The 18,860-nt window shown below is 47.1% G+C and overlaps 1 protein-coding gene across 1 annotated transcript in view; it reads right to left on the bottom strand.

Moving 5' to 3' along the window:
* The window catches only part of KCNK4 (potassium two pore domain channel subfamily K member 4), a 239,978-nt gene that overhangs the window by 55,436 nt on the left and 165,682 nt on the right, over positions 1-18,860 (bottom strand). The window contains exon 3 of the mRNA XM_069645142.1: positions 9,939-10,059. Within this exon, the coding sequence (XP_069501243.1) occupies positions 9,939-10,059 (121 nt within the window). The remainder of the gene's footprint in view (positions 1-9,938; positions 10,060-18,860) is intronic.

The following is an 18,860-nucleotide window of genomic DNA, read 5'->3' as shown; positions in this document are numbered from 1 at the left end:
TCAACCAGCATGACTGCAACCCTTGAAAATGTGTTGCACCTTGCTCCCTTAATGCCTACTCTATCACAGTTCCACTACTTTTTTTGGTACGCTTCAACCACTGCCAAGGGGAGTTGCTTCCCAAGATCCCATCCAGACCTGTCTCCTTGTAGGCTGGGTGGAGTTGGCAGGGCCTGGCAGTTCATCCCACCTTGGCCAGCCTGCATGCAAGTCAATAGCAGACACTGTCTCGCTGCCCGTCTAGAAATGGTCCCCAGAAGGAACACCTGCTGGGAGGGGCCAGGTAATGCCAGGCAATGATTGGTTAAGTGAACACATTGGAAACCGGCTGTGCTGAGGGACCTCATTAAAACTGGAAATAGAAACTAGCAATGACGTGCTAACTACATTGATGAACAGGAAGTCTGCCATGATATGCCAACCGGGTCTAACTAAAACCAGCAGTAATCTGCAAGAGTGGGCACAAGGTAATATAATAACCGGGAATAATTTTAAATGGTAATGATGTGTTATGTGGTCAATGAAGTGGGAATGAAATATAATGTAAACGGGTAATGTAGGTCCAATAAAAAAAACAAAGAGACTAATATTTATTCATTAAACTATTTGTCACGTCATAGTGGCTTTGTCACTTTGATTTTATAATATAGCATCTACATTGTAAGTGTGGTTTCAAGCTCTCATTCCTGCCTGGAAACGGACTGGTTCTCCAGTTTGTGGGTGCTTACGGTAGCCCCAAGCGCTCTTCACTGTGCCCGAGTTGCCGACAAAATAGCTAAGAGGAGCCAATGACTCAGCAACTGGGTGGGTCAAGACCACCTCGTCATTTCAATGACAGAGTTCAGATTCAGGGGAGCAAAAATGGCTAAGTACAATGTAGTGAGAGGTAGTCAAAATCACACACTCCAAGTAGACGTCGGAAGAAACATTAATATCTGACCTAGCTTCTTATCTTTAAAGCCTCATTGATCGTGGTCCTTATTTTTCAGGTTTGTTCTTATCCCGTGAGTTTGCGATCAGATGTAGACTTGTTTTGTTCAGATTTTTTTCTAGTTCACTTTCTGAGCTTCCTATTTCTGTAAGGAGGTTGTTATTTTTCTTTGCCCATGCTGTCAGCACCTTGTTTCGTTTATTTTCCATTTCCTCTCTGATTAGTTCGAAAGTTTTGAAGTTAGAGATTTTGATTTTCCGGTACAGCATCAAGCCATTTAGTGTGACTGTCGCTTTCAGGGAGACCAGCGTAAATTCTCTTCTTATTGACGCGATTGGTGTTGATTGAGGTAGATTTAATGTTCTTTTCCAAAGGAAACCTTCCAATCTTGACCAGATGGTATCTGGTATCTCAGGCATCGCTTTTGTGCTGTATATAATGGCCAGAATTGCTTTCGACTTGTAAAAGTTGATTGACGCTTGTATCGAGTACCTGCCATATTTTCTGTCCACTTTCTTTGTTTGTGCCGTCACCAGTTTTGTTTTCGCCCAAAGTGTTTCCTGCATTTGGGTTTCTTTTCTGCTGCTGCTGATGGTTACTCCTAAGTATGTAAAAGAAGTGACTTTCTCCACCTTTTCTCCTGCAATTGACCATCTTTCTCTTTCCTTTGGTTTATGATGTTTTTCCAAGATTAAGATTTTCGTTTTTTGGAAAATAATTTCCAGATCGTTTTCCTTTACGTATTCCTGTAGCCCAGCTAGTCAACTTTGGAGACCTATTACCGTGTGGTCGAGTAGTATTATATCGTCTGCATACAATAGGCAACTTATTTTGTCATTTCCTAGTTGTGAAGGGAAAATCCTTAAGTTGGTTTCATGGTGCCCAATGTCGCCCGTGTGGGCGTTGTACAGTGCAAGAGCTAATGAGCAACCTTGCTTGACTCCTCTTGCAGTTTTGATTTCTTTCGATAGCTGGCCCGTGCCACTGAGCCGCACTTGCATAGTGGTCTCTGAGTAAAGACTTTTGATTGGGGCTAGAATTGTGTTTGGACAGTTCCATGTTGTCAGTTTGTAGCAGTCTGCCTCTGTTTACTCTGTCAAACGCTTGGCTTAAGTGCACAAATGCCAGGAATATTCTCGGTCCCCCGTCCAGGATTTTAGCCTTCATGGCACTTAGTGCAAAGATGTTTGCTAGTGTCCCCGAGTTTTTTGACGAAACCTGACTATAAAGGGTCTCGACATTCTGAAGATGTTGCCCAAAGTCAGAACCTACAGGAAGGATCCGAATAACTTGCCCAGCCCATCTAGGAGTGCTATGGGGCGATAGTTTTCAGGATCCGTTATTTTGTTTTTCTTATAGATGGGGACTACATTGGCTGATGTCCAGGAAGGTGGTAGGCTTTTCGAACTGATACATGTATCGAAGATGTCCATGATTAATGGGCCTCTGGTCTCTCTGTTCCTTTTCATATCTTGGTTAATGATCGCATCCGGACCCGGAGCACGTGAAGATTTTAGTTTTTTAAATTTGTCTTCGATGGAAACTCTATCGTAATCCAGTTCCCATGTTGAAGTCATCTGTGGCTCTTTGTATTGGGTGTCTGTTTCTGGTTTACAGAAAAGTTTTCAAAAGTGTTCGATCCATTTATGTTCTCCTACATTGTTCAACAACGTATCTTGCGTAAATTGGTTTGTCGAATCGATCATGGCCCAGAAATCTTTTGTTCTTTTCCCACTGAGACATCTTAACACTGCTTCCGAGTCCTCTTGGTACAGCATATGTCTGTTATGTTTCAGCCAAGATTTATAGATTGTTTTTGCCGTATTTGCTGTTGTAATATTTTTTTTTGGTTGGTCCTTTCTTGGCTATTCTAATTGCATGTCTCATGACCTTTCTTTTTTCCATCAGCTGCTCATTCCTGAAATGTAGACAGGTTTTGACTTGCATGGTGTTCTTCTTACTTACTTGCAGGTATGGATTTAATAATGGTCTGTAGTCCAGTTTTCCCAGGGCCAATTTTGATGTTAGCTCCCCTTTAGCTCGATGATAGTTGGCGGTGACATTTGCTATTGCTCTATTCATCAGTTTTAAGCTCTGGCCTTGTTGGGACGGTTCTATTTGGTGATCCATAAAGTGGGGTACAGGAGTTGGTGGTATCTCCCAACCAGTTTGTAGTATGTTATGATCGCTTTTCGAGGTTCTTCTGACCTCTAAGTTTGTGGTTAATGCTAATATTGATCTGGAGGCGTAGATATGATCTATGTTGGCTGTCAAACCATTTAGTTCCCAGGTCGAGAGCTCCTGGTTTTCTTTTGATCTTGTAGTTTGGAGGTTATGCAGGTCTCGAGATAATAAAAGCCGGTCGAGCTTGCTTCCTCTCTGTGCTGCCGCATTGATCTTATTGTCTTTTCTGGTCAGTTCTTTTGTAGGGCCAGAGCTGGTTGCGTTCATGTCTCCACATATCACTGTTTGACCAATGAGCTATTTCACTGAAGCTTCATCAATAGTGTGCTCCAGTTCTCTTAGGAAACATTTGTCGGATTGTGCTTTTGGGTTCCAATATGTCGTTATTAGCAGTAGGAGTGTTTTGGCCCTTTCCTTCTCTGCTGTATATGGTTGGTTTCCTGAGATTGTTACGGCTAAGAAGAAGGTGTCTTTCCTTTCTATGGATTCCAGCTTGTATCCGCTGCCTGATCTTATTCCGATCAGTAGTCCAGCTGCTGGTCTTCCCTTGGGGCCTTTAGTGGCTGGCGATATTATTATCTCGTACCCGTCCAGAGTTGGTGGCTCAAGCAACCAAGTCTCTTGCAGATATATCAGAGCGTAGTTTCCTAAGTTTACTTCCCCTCGATCCATGAAATGGGAAAACCCTTGTGTGTTCCATGATCCCAAAGATGTTACGTTTCGTCTTTGTTCTACTGTTGTTAGCTCATTTTGAATTTGTCTTGATTCAGTGAGCTTTTTTCGTTGCAAGGATCTACTTGGCTCCGCTAGTACCGTCAGTAGCCATTCCCAATTATTTTGATCTCTTTTCCTTTCGTTCCGCTCGTTCTGCTGGCTTAGATCGTCTCGGGTTCGCACTAACGGTTCCCTGCTGAATGTGATGTTCCAATTTTGCAGGGGCCCTCATGGCAGACGCTCTTCTTCAATGTGTGAATTTTCATACTCTCTGTTATTGTGATTTTTGTAATCTTCATGCCATCGTTGGTTTTCCGTTCTTGAAGTGAAATTTTTTCTTGTACTCTGTTTTTCTTACCAGAGTGATCTGTTTCAAGATTCTTTTTTTTCTTCTTCCCTCTCACTTTCTCTTCGGCATCCATATGTTGGCTTGTTTTTGTTTTCGTGATCCCGGCTACCGGAATGGTTTCGCGTTCTATGTACTTTGGGGTCCTCTTTTATTCTCTTATATTCATGTTCCTTTGGGACGTCTATTTGTGCCCTCCCTTGGTCTTGTTGGCGAGTTATGCCTTCGTAGCTTCGTCTTACATCTCTGTTCTGTGATCCTTCTTCCCTGCTTCTTGTGGCGGATATTGGGCTCAGGTCGTAGCCCATGGCTCGTAGTTGGTCTGTGGCTCCAGAGATCTTACGTCTCACCCAGTGAGATGATATATGTAGGTATACTCTGTCCGTGTGGTTGTTATCCATGAATTCAATGATGTCTATATCATCTGTTCTAATGTTTTTCAGATTTTCAATGTGCGTTAAGAGCTTTACCGTGGTTTTCCGGTTCAAGATCATGTTTCCTCCTTCCTCCAATAATTATTCTAGTTTAAAGGATCTTGTGTTTGTTGACCTCTTGTTTCTCGTCATTTGTAATCTTTTTATTTCTCTCGAGCTATGTAGTGCGTCTTCCCTCTTTCTATCTGGCTTCTTTTTCATATCAGTCGACTCATGATAAGATGTCCTCCTCTTGTTGTGTCTTTGTTTGTAGTGGACACTTTCTTGGTGCAAATCTTTGTTTGATACTGATCTTCTGTTGTATCTTGATCTTCTCCTATTATTGTTATGGCGTTACTTTAACACCTCACGAACCCCTACGGATTTTCCCGGTGATCTTGCCCTTCTGAAATGGTTGTGGTTAGCTTCCCATATGGCTGGTGTCAATGTTTTTGGCCCAGGGTTTGTGTTCCCTTTTATGTCTCTTTCTTTCTATACTACTTCTGGACTCTTCTTGGTGTCTAGACTGAGATTGTTTCTCTCGCCTCTCAAGATTCTTTCATTTATTTTGTTTCTGCTCCAAGGTTTGAAAAGTTGGGGACTCAAGTATCCCCCTTGGAGACTTTCTGTTATTCATTGGGTTTTTAGAGATTGCTTCTGGTATCGCCGGCTGGTTTTCTTTGTCTTTGTGGTCCGCGTGCACCCTTTCTACATCTTCGATCGAGTATTGGCTGACGTCCAGTAAATCTGTAATAGGTGCGTGCTTTTCTTCTTCGACTTTATCTTCTGACTCAGATATTTCACATGTTTCCTATCGTACTGCAGAATCTTTCCTTTTTTGTTTTGATTTTTTGCAAAATTTAGTTTCCATTTGCTGTATGGTTTCCATTTTTTCTTCCTGTTTTACGGTCCATTTTAATGTTTGTTGTTTCTTCCCCTTGCTGTACCTTGGGGCTCTCCCTTGTACTTCGTTGGCTCGACTCCTTGGCCGGCTTGAATGTTGGTGTGGCGTTCAGGGTAGTTTTAGGTAGGCTTTTTTGAATGGCTACTTCTTTTTGTGTTTTTAAAAGTTGCTGAGATTTATCTATTGCTTGGTTCACTTTTTTGGGTCTGAGACTCTTGTTGGTCTGTCTGTATCGCCTTTGACCTGTTTTTTTTGTCGTTATCTTCGGTTTGGATTCCCCACTCTCTGGTGTTCTGTTTATACGCTTCTAATGACATGAGGTAGCCTTCTAGGTAGGTGATTTTCATTTGCATATAAGCCACCATAGTAGTGTGGTCCTTGAGTGTATCATTAATCGACTCATACAGTTTACTGAAAGGTGCCAATGCTATGGTTACAGTGGACATTATTGACATAAAGTCTGTTTTTTTGCTTGGTGATTCTTTGGTTGGGGATTGTTGTACAACACTGAGTCTTTTGTTTTTAGCCGGTGTAGAATAGAGTTCCACTATATGGGTTGATGTCGATTTGTCTCTTTGCCCCTTGATTTCTTGCTGGGCCAGCTTCCGTTTTGTATCCGTTACTAAGTTTTTCATGCAGCTGTCTCTGTTGTCGATCTGTGCAGTTTTGTTGTTGACAGGCTTTTTTTTGGGGCTCTGTCTTTGTTTGGTCACCTAGTTCATCTGGTGTTGGTTTTAAACTCTGGTTTTCTTGGTTGTTGCTCTGTGCCAGCTTAATTTCTTTACTTTGAATACTAGGTGTGCTGGCTTGTTTTGTGTTTCTTTGGGGCACATGGCTTTTTTTTGTAACTCCATTTTATTTGTCCCTGCACCATTAGTTGGGTTCGACTGCTCCATTCGTTTTCCAAAATGCCATCTAATTGGAGTGGTTGTGTTTTCTGTATCGTTCTTTTCATGTGTTGCTCATTGTCTTTTGGTTTTGTTCCCTCCTCATTCTGTGCCTCCAATGATGGTTTCTCGAAAGGTATCTCTGCTCCTTCTAGGATTTCCGCGTCCGACATTTCTGTTGGCGCTAGTGTGGTTTTCAGTTGTTTGTGGAAGAAGTTGTCTAGTGGGTCAAATATAAATCCACTGGGGTTCTTCCCCTTGTTCCCTCCGGCAATGTTATCTATTGTCCGTCCCTTTTCATTATGCGGTTCCTGGATGATGTTTGTATTTAACCAATTTGATTCTGTTTCCTTGCTTAATTTGGCTCGCTGCCGTAGGGGTTTCGGTGGTTTAGAATTGTCCTTTCTTTTTCTTTTTATTTGTCTTCCCTCTTTTGTCACCGGTTTCCCCTTTTTTACTTTGCTTTCATGTTTCAGGGTTTCATTTTGTGCCACAGTTAGAATTAGTGGGCTATCTGTCTCATCTTCGGTGGTATATGAGGTACTCATTTCTCTGCATAAGGAGTCCGACCAGGTCGAGTCATCCGGGAGAATGTTTAGTTCAGACATGGTTAACATCGGATGGATTTCAAGCACATTGCCCTGCTGATCTGCAGGTGAGGGTTCAATTATTCTTTCCCATCCAACCTCTTGGGAGTCTTTCAGAGGGGCTGAGTGTGGAGTGCAAGAGTTGTTTCCTCCTATTGATCACTCTGTAGGGCTCTTTCTCTCGTCTGTTGCGAGCACGTTCCTTCATTCGGGACTGTGGACGAGGTCTTCGTTGTGGGCGGTGCTGCCTGCCCATCCAGCTTCACGCTGTGCGGTGACCCCGGCGGCAATACCCCATAGGGGAGCCCCGTGTCCCCACCATCTCATGTTGGGGGTCCCCCTATGCAGGCTTTTGTCCTCTTCTCCTCCCACCCTCCCCCCACTCCTCGTCCCCACCCCAGAGACCTGCGGGAGCGAGGCGTCGCTCCCCCCAGCTGGTGAGGCAGTCGGTAAGACTGCCGGGGGTGGTTCTGCGCCGGGGGCACTAGGAACTCGATGTCGGGAAAGGAAGACAAGGTAGGAGGGGCTGATGCTGATTCCGGCCCCGACTTCAAGTCGTTGACTCATTCGAATGTGAACCTGGTCGCATTAACAAATCTGTTTGTGTAGTCTTGTTTTTGATGCATACTTTGTGGGTTAGAACTTATCATGGTTTGTGTTAGAAGCTCTTGCCTTAGACGACTGCTCCTCAACCTGCTCTGTGAGTCGGCCTCTGACTGTAGCTGAAATTCAGAATGGGGAGTGGCTGCCCATGCCGCCATTGCTGCTAAGACTGCTCCGACTGCAGAAACTCTGCAGCAACTGCCAAGTGGGTCGAGTGGCCCAAGTGGGTCAAAGGCAAGTGCCCGCAGTCCCCACCTTACCAACTTTGGTTTGCCACTCACCCCAGGAAGCCTTATTATTTTAATGTGAGGTTACTCTGTCTCCCCCTCCCCCACACAACACTGAAGTTGTTTGGAATTTCGGTGCAATGCATTTTGGGTGGTGCAGTTTGGTTGGGGATTGGGATTGTGGATTGGGGTTTTAGTCATTGGCTGGGTTGTGACCTGGCAAGACCCAGCTGAAGCTAGCTTGAGCCAAGCCAAAAGAACAAAACAACGGCTGGCCAGAGACCACTGCCACTCACCAGCACTTCGCCCAGCAATATGAGCCTGGGCTGGAACTCTGCGAAAAAAGCAAGTTGCAGAGGTCCTCCTCTGCCCCCCCACTCCCTGGGCTGCTCCCCCGGTCCGCCTGGTCCGCCGCTCCACGAGCACTAATACGAGCGTGAGAGCTCGGAAACAATCCCAATCCAAGCTCCGTTTTGCTCGGCTCTGCTAGGTGTACTCGGCTCACAGCGTTCTGAGGAAAGGACCTTTGGACGTCTCCGCGTCTCCTCATCTCCGCAACGCTGTGTCAAGCCGTCCCTCGGGATCAGGAGTCAAAAGTCAAGAGGCCACTTCCGACACCTAGAATGAGTCTAGAATAATAGCTGACTATGCGGTCGGCAATGTCCATGCTGTCCGCATGCGTGGGATTTAACAAGTTCCTCAATTGCATATTTCACGTCACCGGCTAACAAGACTGTCAGCGTAAACCTTGTACCACGACTGGGGATACTCCTCTTCCTCAAGAAACACCTGACTTCATGTTGGAGGGCTTTGACCTGAATATCCAGGGGTTGAATAGGTGTCATTTTAGGCCACCCAGACCAAGCGGCTTAAGAGCATTTTGGGATCTAGGGTGCTGAGGGCAGAATAAGGGTTCAGTAAAATAAGTGCATAGGCCTGCCTTAGTTCTCTTGCCAAGAGGCCACTTCTATGTTTAGAAATGTGGTTTTGGACACTGGGCAGCAGTGAAAGCCGGCCTGGAAGACATTAAGGATCTCGTTCACAAAGCATTTTTCAGAAGGATTATCCCATTTAAAAATGCTTTGTGAATCAGGTCCTACGTATTGTATTTCTTTCTAAATAGGCGCCATGTCGCCTTGTTACTGCTACCTCCGTTGCATTTGCTATGCACAGGCAGGCGGATATAGGCCCAGATCTGAACGGAATATATTTGAGCTGCCTCGTTTTTAGAAGGTACCACCTAATCGTGGGCTTGATTTTCGGGGACATGTGTCTGTGGCTAGTGAAGAGTTAATCAGCAGAGTAATGCCTGGTACCAGAGCGGAAAGTGTGCAGTTCACCACTTGGCAATGGTATATGTCACATAGGGTGGGGTGTGTTTCTGGAATGCTAAAAGCCCAGCTACTTACTTTTTTGGGGGCAGACACCATTTTGAAATGAGATAAGGCCAGGGGTCTTCTATGGTAGCTCCCTGTCTTTTTGGTATCAACTGATAGGGGATTACTTTTTCTTGAGGCGTGTTGTCCTTCGGGTGTCAAGCTGGAGGGTCTCTAATAATTTGGTAGAGCACAACATGAGGTTGTCTTAGATTCATGTGTGATCTTTTTTTAAATGTGTTCACTTTGATCATTTCAATTGATTCTTTTTATTCTGAAGTCTCTAAATAGTGATAAATAATTAATGCATTGCCGCTGTTTTTACAAACCCCATTGCTTGGACATTGGATTCTTTCTCTCTTAAGTGTATTTCACTGTGGTTGTTTGTTGTTTGCATGACTGAGCACCAATGGCAGACTTAAGTCTTGAGCTCAGCCTGCACTACTTAAAGGTGAGCCAAGGGGTCTTAAATGAAGCTTTTGACTGGGCTCTGTCTGTGATTAGCAGTGTAGGGAATTGAAGAAGCTCAGCTAGAGCGTAATAAGCCTCTTGGGACTCTATCACTTCTATATTCCTTTTTCTAGCAATCTAGTGCTTTATTTTCCTCCTTGGGGTGTTTGCGTCGTTTCTCCAATGGATTCCCAACTTTACAAGTGGTCATGCTTCACCCCAGAACCCTCCTCAGCACTGCTTCTGGCTCTGTGGTCGTGATCTTGAAAGTGCATGCCACATGGCGACCCACCGGCACCGCCCCACAGGTACTCACCGATGGTGGTGATGATGGTCCCAGCAAAGAAGAAGGCGCTGCCAATGTCCCATTTGGTGCTGGTGCTATTGGTGGCGTTGACGGCAGGGTCCACGCCGGCACCCATCGCTTCCTTCACATGCTGCAAAGGAAAAGAGGCAACTGTGGTTGATGGTCCAAAGGCAGTAGGCAGTGGCTGACCAGAAGGGGTTAAAATGGGGGGGGGGCACACAAGTCCAAGGACAGAATCAGGGCATTTCAACGTTTTCAAATGAAAGGGGCCTTGAGGTTCAGGGGGGGGGGGGGCAGCAACTGCCACCATATTGCCGGTCAGCAGTCTAATAACACAGCAATATATTCCTCTATATATCACTTACGCTCTGGGGTTTACAGTGTGCGCTTTGCAGTGATCGCCTTACATGCTGCATTGGGTGGAGCACGTCCGACTGTCACCTTCAGTGAAGAAAACAGAAGTGTTATCACCTCATTGTCTTTCAACACTAGTTGCTCAACGTCAGCCACTTGCTTACAAAGGAGTCGTAGCCTGGATTCACAGCTATTCAGCGGGTGTTCATTCAGTGTTTCAGCTCCCCGCTGGCTTGCAATCTCGTGATAATTGGTGGCTAGTCACCTTATCTTTATCTCCATTATAATGTATACCCCTCCCCATGGGTGGCTAAGATTGTTTTCCACTCTATGGCAGTGCTGGGGGGCGGAGGGGTGAACCATCAGGTTGAAATGGACCCCAACACATCTTCAGCCGGGCCTGCACAAAACGATGCCAAATGCTATGGCAGCTCTGCATCGGAAAACTAGACTAAGACGCCCTGACCCATCTTCTAACATTGGGCGGCATCCCACCAATCAACACACCGGGAAACGTCCGACAAGCTAGTAAGAGAGTTCTGTCAGTGGGTGGACGCCTCTACTCTGTGCTTTAAGTGGGATTGGAAATCTAGGGGGGGGCTATCATCAGAGGCGGATTTAACGGTCGTCAGACAAACAAATGATGACCGGGCCCCTGTGCCAGGCCCCACCCCTTCCACAGAGCACAGGGCCCTTTCAGCTGTGAATTCACTCCAGTTCAGCTCCCTGGACGTGTTCAATCATTCTGGTCAAACTTCTGTTTAGACATATTTACAGTGCGGTGATGCGCGCGTGCGTGCGAGAGAGAGAGAGAGCCCTTGCTTTAGAGGCGGCTCGGTTTATCCTGTATAATTCCCATTTTTTAGCTACGGTCCTACTGTAATGGGAACAGATGGAGCTCAGATTGCCCAAGGGCATCCCCTCCCTGAAAGACTTGGGGCCTTTAATACATGCCCTCGACAAGTGTATTATTTATAAACCCTGTTAACTGCTCTAGTAAAGCAATTTATATGGGCATGTTTACAATTAAACGTGCTTTTTTCCTTCGAATATAACTATCCGCACGTATGAAAATGAAATATTGCCCTAGACACCGTTTTTCCTACTAAAAAAGCATGTTTTTAAAAATAATTTGTATCTCGGTCTGAAGCGCTTTAAAGGTGTAATATATTAGCGCTCACTTGCTCGTGTAATATTTTAACGCCATGTATATTACACGGTCCCCAAATACAAGGCGGCCTTTGGCCACAGACAGCATCGTCGTGCCCCTTTCAAATTACAGTTTGGAATACTTGTTTAAAATACTTCTAAATTAGCCACTTCAAATTACATTTTGTAGTAGTTATTCACAATGCTTTTAAAATAGCGATTTATTTTCTAAGTGCCGGATTTACAAAACCTGTTTTCATTGGGACTTTCCAGTGTTAAAAAACGTGTGTAAATCAGGCCCTACGTGTTTCTCTTACAGGGAGCGTTTTTCACGGCCATACTGTATCCCCCATAGAACTGATGCATAATACTCTGACAGAACAATTTCTACCCGCTCACACCCGGAATACCGCCATAGCTAATCCCCACAAAGACACATCCAGAAAAAGCTGCAACAGGGTAGCAGAAAGAGCATGTTACTGGACTTACACCGAGCATTGCCTGTTTCCAGTTAGTCAGACCCCTAGGTAACTGTAATAACGACAACTTAATACAAAATAGCTTTTGTCCCTAAAGTTTGCCATTCTTCACTTGTGACCACAATTAAATCCGCCCACCCAGAGCCCCGCCTCCATGCCCCGCCCACCTAGGGCCCTGTGTCAGGTGCTGCCCACGGGGCCCTTTGCCTTAAATCTGCCACTGGCTATCATTAGAGGGTGTGGTCTGAGCACACACCCCCTAACGAGAGCGCCCCACCTCGATTAAGGGCAAAGGGGGGGGGCGTCTGGTAAAAGACGTGGAGCTGGGGCACATTGGCGTTATTACTATTGATGCGCCCAGCCCCCCTTTTAAACAAAGGAAGAGGCTGGGCGCCCCAAAAGGTAATACCAGTGTGCTCCAGCTCACATGCAGCAGGCAGCCCTTTCATTAAAGGAGCCCGCTTTAACCACTAGCTCCTTGAATGAAAGGTCTGCCTGATGCTGGTGTGTCTGTACTTGAAACAGGAGGAGGGCTGGAGGGCCAAGCTTCATGCTGGATGATGACCAGTTACTCGGAAACAAAAGGAGAGCTGGGCAGTCAAGCTCTCCTCCTGTTTCGAGTACACAGACATCAGGCAGCCCACACTGCACGGTTACACCTGCTGCTTACTGGTGTCAGCACTTTTAAACAAAAGAAGAGGCTGGGCGCACCAAGAGGTGTGATACCAGTGTGCTCCAGCTCACATGCAGCAGGCAGCCCTTTCATTCAAGGAGCCTGTTTTAGCCACGGGCTCCTTGAATGATAGGTCTGCCTGTTGCTGCTGTATCTGTATTTGAAACAGAAGGAGGGCTGGAGGGCCAAGCTTCATGCTGGATGATGAAGTTACTCGGAAACAAAAGGCGAGCTGGGGGTCCAGCTCTCCTCCTGTTTCGAATACATAGACATCACGCAGCCCACACTGCACGGTTACACCTGCTGCTTACTGGCGTCAGCACTTCGGTTAAAAAAAAAAAAGTCAATGACATTTCTTTTTTTCTAATCAGAAGTGCTGACACCTGCAGGCAGCTCGTGTAACCGTGCAGCCTCTTCACAGGCTGCCTGAGGTGTCGGCTGGCTGGGGCTGGTCCGGGGTGGCCCCCGGCAAGGCCCTGGCTCGGGAGCCCTTTCTGGATACGGCCAGGGCTCGGCCCCGGCTAGCCCCAAACCACTTAAAGCCCTGCCTCTCATTCAGAGGTCTGTGTGCAGCCTGCAGACAGCAAACTCAAATCCTGGCACAGCAACCCTGCCTCGCCTGCCCAAGGCTCATAAATCCGTACCCCTCAGTGGAATAATAGTAACATCAGTGGATTACAGCAGACTACAACACGATTTATTTTGCGGTGCCCACTAGCGCCTATAAAAAGCTCTCTCCCACGGGTGGTTTAACACGCTAAAGTATACACACCACAAGAGATGGTGTGCAGTGAGATATTAAAGGCCCCCGGGGGGACGCCGTAAAAAGATGGGCCTAATATGCTGTCTGGGGCCAGTGGGGGTTGGCCGCTCGTTTTGATATTCTGCCCGCTGGCATCTTTAATAGGGAACTAAGGGTGATAAATGACGCCTGGAGCATTATCACATTCCAGCCCGGCTATTAAACTGCCCATCCCATGCCCTTCTGCGCAGAGAACGCCGATGGAAGGCCTGCCACCTGCCTACTCCTTCCTGCAGCATGCCACGCCTCTCCACACACACATTTCCCTCCCCTCAACTCCCGTTTCTGATGGTAAATCGCGTATACTGAGTCTAACATAGTGCCACTTCTGCCATCTGCATATGTTATGTTATCTGCACTTATAGCGCACACGTACAACCCAAGGGCATCTTGGCGCTAGGATACTAAGGCAGTCACAGATAGCGACTGACCTAAAATAGGAAAGTTTTAAGGCAACAACAAAATTGAAGATGATTCTCCAGGCTCTGCGTAGCCGCAGGGAGGACATTTCAGAATTTTCCAGCTGCAACTGAGAAGGCCCAGCCTCCCACCCACGTCAGCTGCAAATTTCGGTATGTTCACTAGGTTAGCCGCCCCAGATCGAAGAGTCCGGCCCGCGGTATATGGCAGGAATTTGTCCTGCAGATACTCTGTACCCAGGTGGTAGTATACCCGGTGAACCAGTAAGAGGGCATTGAATGTAATCATCTCCGCTACCGGGAGCCAGTGGAGGGCACAGATAACAGGGGTGATATGGGCTCCATAAGAGAGCCGGTGGCAAGTTTTGGCAACCCTCGCTGCCATGTTCTGTAAGCGCTGTAGCCGCTGGAGAAGACCTTTCAGCTGGGCCAAATAAAGGGCATTACAATAATCAATGCGACTAGTGATCAGGGAGTACACTACCTGGGGAGATAAGGCCACCGGTAGAAAGGGTAATATCTTGCAGAGTATCTTCAGGGAGTAAAAACCCATCTTGCACACCACACTCACCTGTGAAGACATTGGTAGAGAGGAAGATAAGACATCCACATTCTTGACCATTGGCACTGGGATGGGAGGGTCCCCCGGAGAAGACAGCCAGAACCTCTGTCTTGTCCCCGTTCAGCTTAAGCCAGTTGCTATCCACCCAGCCCTTCACAGCCAATTGGCATTCGCACAGGCACGCCGACACCTCAGTATGGTCTAGATCTAGACGGACCAGAATCTGGGTGTCATCGGCATAAGCGTAACACCTGAAGCCGCAAGAGCGGATGAGAGCAACCAATGGGTGGACATAGATGTTAAAAAGCACTGGGGACAAGGCAGAGCCTTGCGTGACACCACAAGAAAGGGAGCGAGAAGTCAAATGAAAGGGAGGAAGGGAGAATGACTGTCCCCGATCACACAGGAAAGAAGAAAACCAGGCCAGGACGGCCCTCGAGAGGCCTGCTGTGGCCAAGCAAGATAGCAGGATGGAGGGGCCGACAGTGTTCAAGGCCGCAGATAGATCGAGTACTATCAAGGCTCCCACTCCACCCCGATCAGCCAGCATGGTCAGATCATCAAGCACCGACACCAGGACACTCTCGGTACGCCGCCCTGGATGGAATCCTGACTGGAAGAGATCAAGGCCAGTAGAGTGTTCCAGGAAAAATGAAAGAAGAGGTGCAACCAAAGATTCCAACAGTTCCATAAGGAAGGGAAGAAGAGAGATAGGCTGATAGTTGTCAAGAACCAAAAGATGAAGTGGGGGATTTTTAAGAAGAGGAAAAATAATAGTCTGTTTGAGCTCTGGGGGAATAATACCCTCTTGGCAAGAGCCATTCACTAAAGTAGTTACCCTGGTAATCACCTCACGAAGGATCTCCTTCAGGACCACCAACAGAATGGGGTCTGAAGGAGCAGCAGATTTAAGCTGACCAGCCACCTTAGCAACCTCCTCAGTTGAAAACTCCGGGAAGTAAGACCATGAGTGCATAGCCGCCTGCCCGTCTAACCAGGGCAGATGTCACTGCTATTGGAGGCTTTGGCATATATATAATCACGAATGGTGGTGACCTTCACGATAAAAAAGTTGCCCAATGAGTCACACAGGGTTTGAGCGGGTGCTACACTGGGTGCTACTTGAGCTGTAGATGTGAAGGATTTGACCACAGCAAACAGATCTTTTGACTCATTAAGGGCTGACAATATCCTACCGGTGAAACATGTCTCCTTAGCCAGCTGGGTAGCAGAGGGGTCGCTGTTCGTGAGCTTCTATATATGTATAGCTCCTTGAAACCTGACATGTAAGAATGGCGGAAGGAGTGGTTAGTGTGCAGAGGGAAGGTAGATGTGTGGTTGTTGCATTAAGCAGAGTATAGCAATGTGGGTGTGCTTCACACCGGTTCGTGGGCAAGTGGGTGGCGTGTGCGTAGAGGGTGAAGATGTTGGGTTTGGCTAAACACTTTCTATACTTCAAGTGCACAGTGATGGCTGCTGGGATTCCTTTTGTCATTAGGGAAGTCAAGTGCGTAGTATATAGCGGTCTCGTTGTATTGCTTTTTCCGAGTCTCTGGTATTATCTGCTGCCCTCCAGGTCCCGGGGAAGAGCATCAAATCTGTGGGATTCAGAAACATTTCCACCAGATTCATTTAGATTGGCATTGAAATATGCCCTCATACCTCCCCCCAGGCTATGGGGCTCGCCATGGACGTGCCTCCTCATGCGGTCTACAAAATAGTGTATGGTAATATTTGGTCATAAAAATGACTGTTTCCCCACAGTGACCTTCCCTGGCAAGAGAAACTAGGTACAGCCTTTTAATACCAGAGGACACTAATTAGAACTCAGGATGGTAGAGAGCTGTGCAACCAGAGCCCCAGGGCACCCGATCAACCAGGCCTGGCTGAAGATGTATGGGGCCCATTTCAACATGATGGCTGAGGGCACCGGCATAGAGCGAAAACAGTCTGAGGCACCTGTGGGGTGCATATATTACAATGGCGACAAAGGTACGGTTAATGCCCACTGATTGTCACTAGACGGCCAGCCTGGAGGGAGCTTAGACACGAACGGCCCACTGAAGAGCTATAACCCCTTCTTTGTCAGCAGGTGGCAGAGGTGGAAAGACACATTGGTAACCCCAGAAAATGTTTCCAAAGCTGGCCCTCCCACCTTTGCCAGCTCCCGTTCCATAGAAGGGGCTTAGCTTCCACATCATATAAGGCAATTGGTATAACCTTTGCCTGATAGTATTTGATTAATGGTATAATGGAGAATCTACAGTATCTCATCTGAATTTTCTTCATTTGGGCAGTCAATTGTGACAGTTTCATAGTGAGATCTTGCTCTACTTTACATGCTGCGGGAGAAGCATATATTTTATACCCTAGATAATGAACTGCTCAACCCTTTCAATACTCTGTCCACCGAGCCCCCACTTCCTGTGTCTAAACACCAATATCTTGGACTTATTGGGATTAATGGATAGACCATTTTCTTGGTGCAGCAATGTAGTCTGTTGAGGAGACGCTGCAGACCGATGCAAGATGACATTGCCCGCACATGCAAGGCAATGGATTTTAACCCCAATTAATACCGTGCTTGCCAGGGCTGCTGGTGCCAAAAACTCCCCCATGTTTGCCAGATAAAAGTAGAAGAATAGGGGGGCCCCTAAACAGCCCTGTCAAACCCCCCTCTCCACCATCACTGGATCCGAGAGATGGCCCTCCTCGTTGAGAAATACACACCCCCATACAGCTGTCATTCCATACCTGTCTTTTCCATCTCAAGAAAGCCCTCCTCAAAATGGACCCTCTTTTGGAGAGTCTGGACAACACTTCACTCACACATTCTGCCTAAAAATGACTGTGCCCCCAGTCTGAGCCGCCGAGATAACCTGTAGCCCAATGGCTTTCTATGGTAAGTTAAAGTGGGGCCAGTATCTTAAGATCAGAGGACACTCACAGCAACTTTAAAACGTTGCCAGCTGTGCATGTATGTGTAGGGTCAGTTCAGGATACGGCCTTGCCTCAATGCCCCCCAGATAGCATGTGCATTCAGCCAGGAACTAAGGCCTTCACATGTGCATGGACCTCGAAATCATCTCGGAAGGGATCCTCCTGTCGAGGGTCTCGGCAACGTGCAACACATATATCCCATCCCAAAAAGTCTGCCCCTTGATGTGGCCCCATGGGACATTCCTGCAACCGGAAGGTTAAAGTTGCCTGGCGTGTGAGAGCCCCTTTGCTGGGAACCAATACGGAAAAGTGTATTTATCGACTTACCGACGTTTCATAAGGCGTCACATGCGTAATCGCTTCAGCGCACCAAATAACCTGTGCCACTGCCTGGCGCCCACTCATGATGGTCTATGCTCACGCTTTACCCTACCGTGCATCCTGCGAGGAGAAATATCCACTTGCATATCAGCCTGCGCCCACCCACCAGGGCACACGAGCACCAAATCTGAACAAGAGTCCCCTCCCCCCCCCAGAACCCCAGACACTCGTTTCCGTGTCTTGCCGGACAGCCTCAGTGCGGCGGCGCGGCTCAGATGACGCATCTTTCAAGGAACAGAGAGCGAGGGCTCCACACACTTGGGGTTTCACCCTACATGAGCATGGGTACATGGGTAAAGCAGACCTATTGCCAGCGTAGGGCAGAATCATTTCCCTCAACACATTCATTTAGCTGTGGCACGCAATTAATATTCGAGTTCACCGCTCCTTGAAGTGACCGATGGCTACACTCCAGGCAGCCAAATAGCACATATGTGGCCAAAAATCGCTTGCAAACCTTCAGAGCGAAAACACAACTAAAAGCGTCACAGAAAAAAAGATGAAAATAATACATATCATAATACCACTTATATAGTGCACGCCACTCATGATCTGCATTTTACCTATACAGTTATGTATGGCCAATCCATACAAACACAAGACACCCCACGTGACACACTCAAAGACCCTCCCCAGTCCCCACACAGCCAGAAACCCCCAGGACAACCCTCTGGAGCAAGCACAAAGTCTCCTCTATAGGTCTACCTCTAGACACCCACACACCATGTCTCGCACTACGGCAACTTCCGGGTAAGCCCTCGGAGGAAAACACACATCACCTCACCTCGCGGATTACCAGTGAAACGCTTGCATAGTAATCCTGCACTACCCACCAGCAGCAAGTAATAGTCTGAGCTGACACAGGTGCACCTTTGACAATCACATGTTTTATTCATACCTACCAAACCCGGAAATGAATGTCCAGGGCATTGATTTTGATTACAAGCCCCTATCCTACTCCCCTGACAACGTCTATGCCAAAAGCGTTATGCTAACTGGGGGCAGCACCATTATGCATTCAGAAGCAGCCCCTCACACCCACGTTGTCTTTTTTGTGGGTGGGATATTGTTTCTGGGGGATGTGGGGCTATGGCAGTGGACCCAGCACTGGTTGTTGGGTCTAAAAACCTTCAATCCTGGAGGTGGCGAGAGGAGGGGAACTTAAATGAGCC

This window comes from Ambystoma mexicanum, chromosome 2p (genome assembly GCF_040938575.1).
Source record: "Ambystoma mexicanum isolate Mex_15411 chromosome 2p, UKY_AmexF1_1, whole genome shotgun sequence".
Lineage (NCBI taxonomy): Eukaryota > Metazoa > Chordata > Amphibia > Caudata > Ambystomatidae > Ambystoma > Ambystoma mexicanum.
This window is presented reverse-complemented; position numbering and strand designations above follow the sequence as displayed.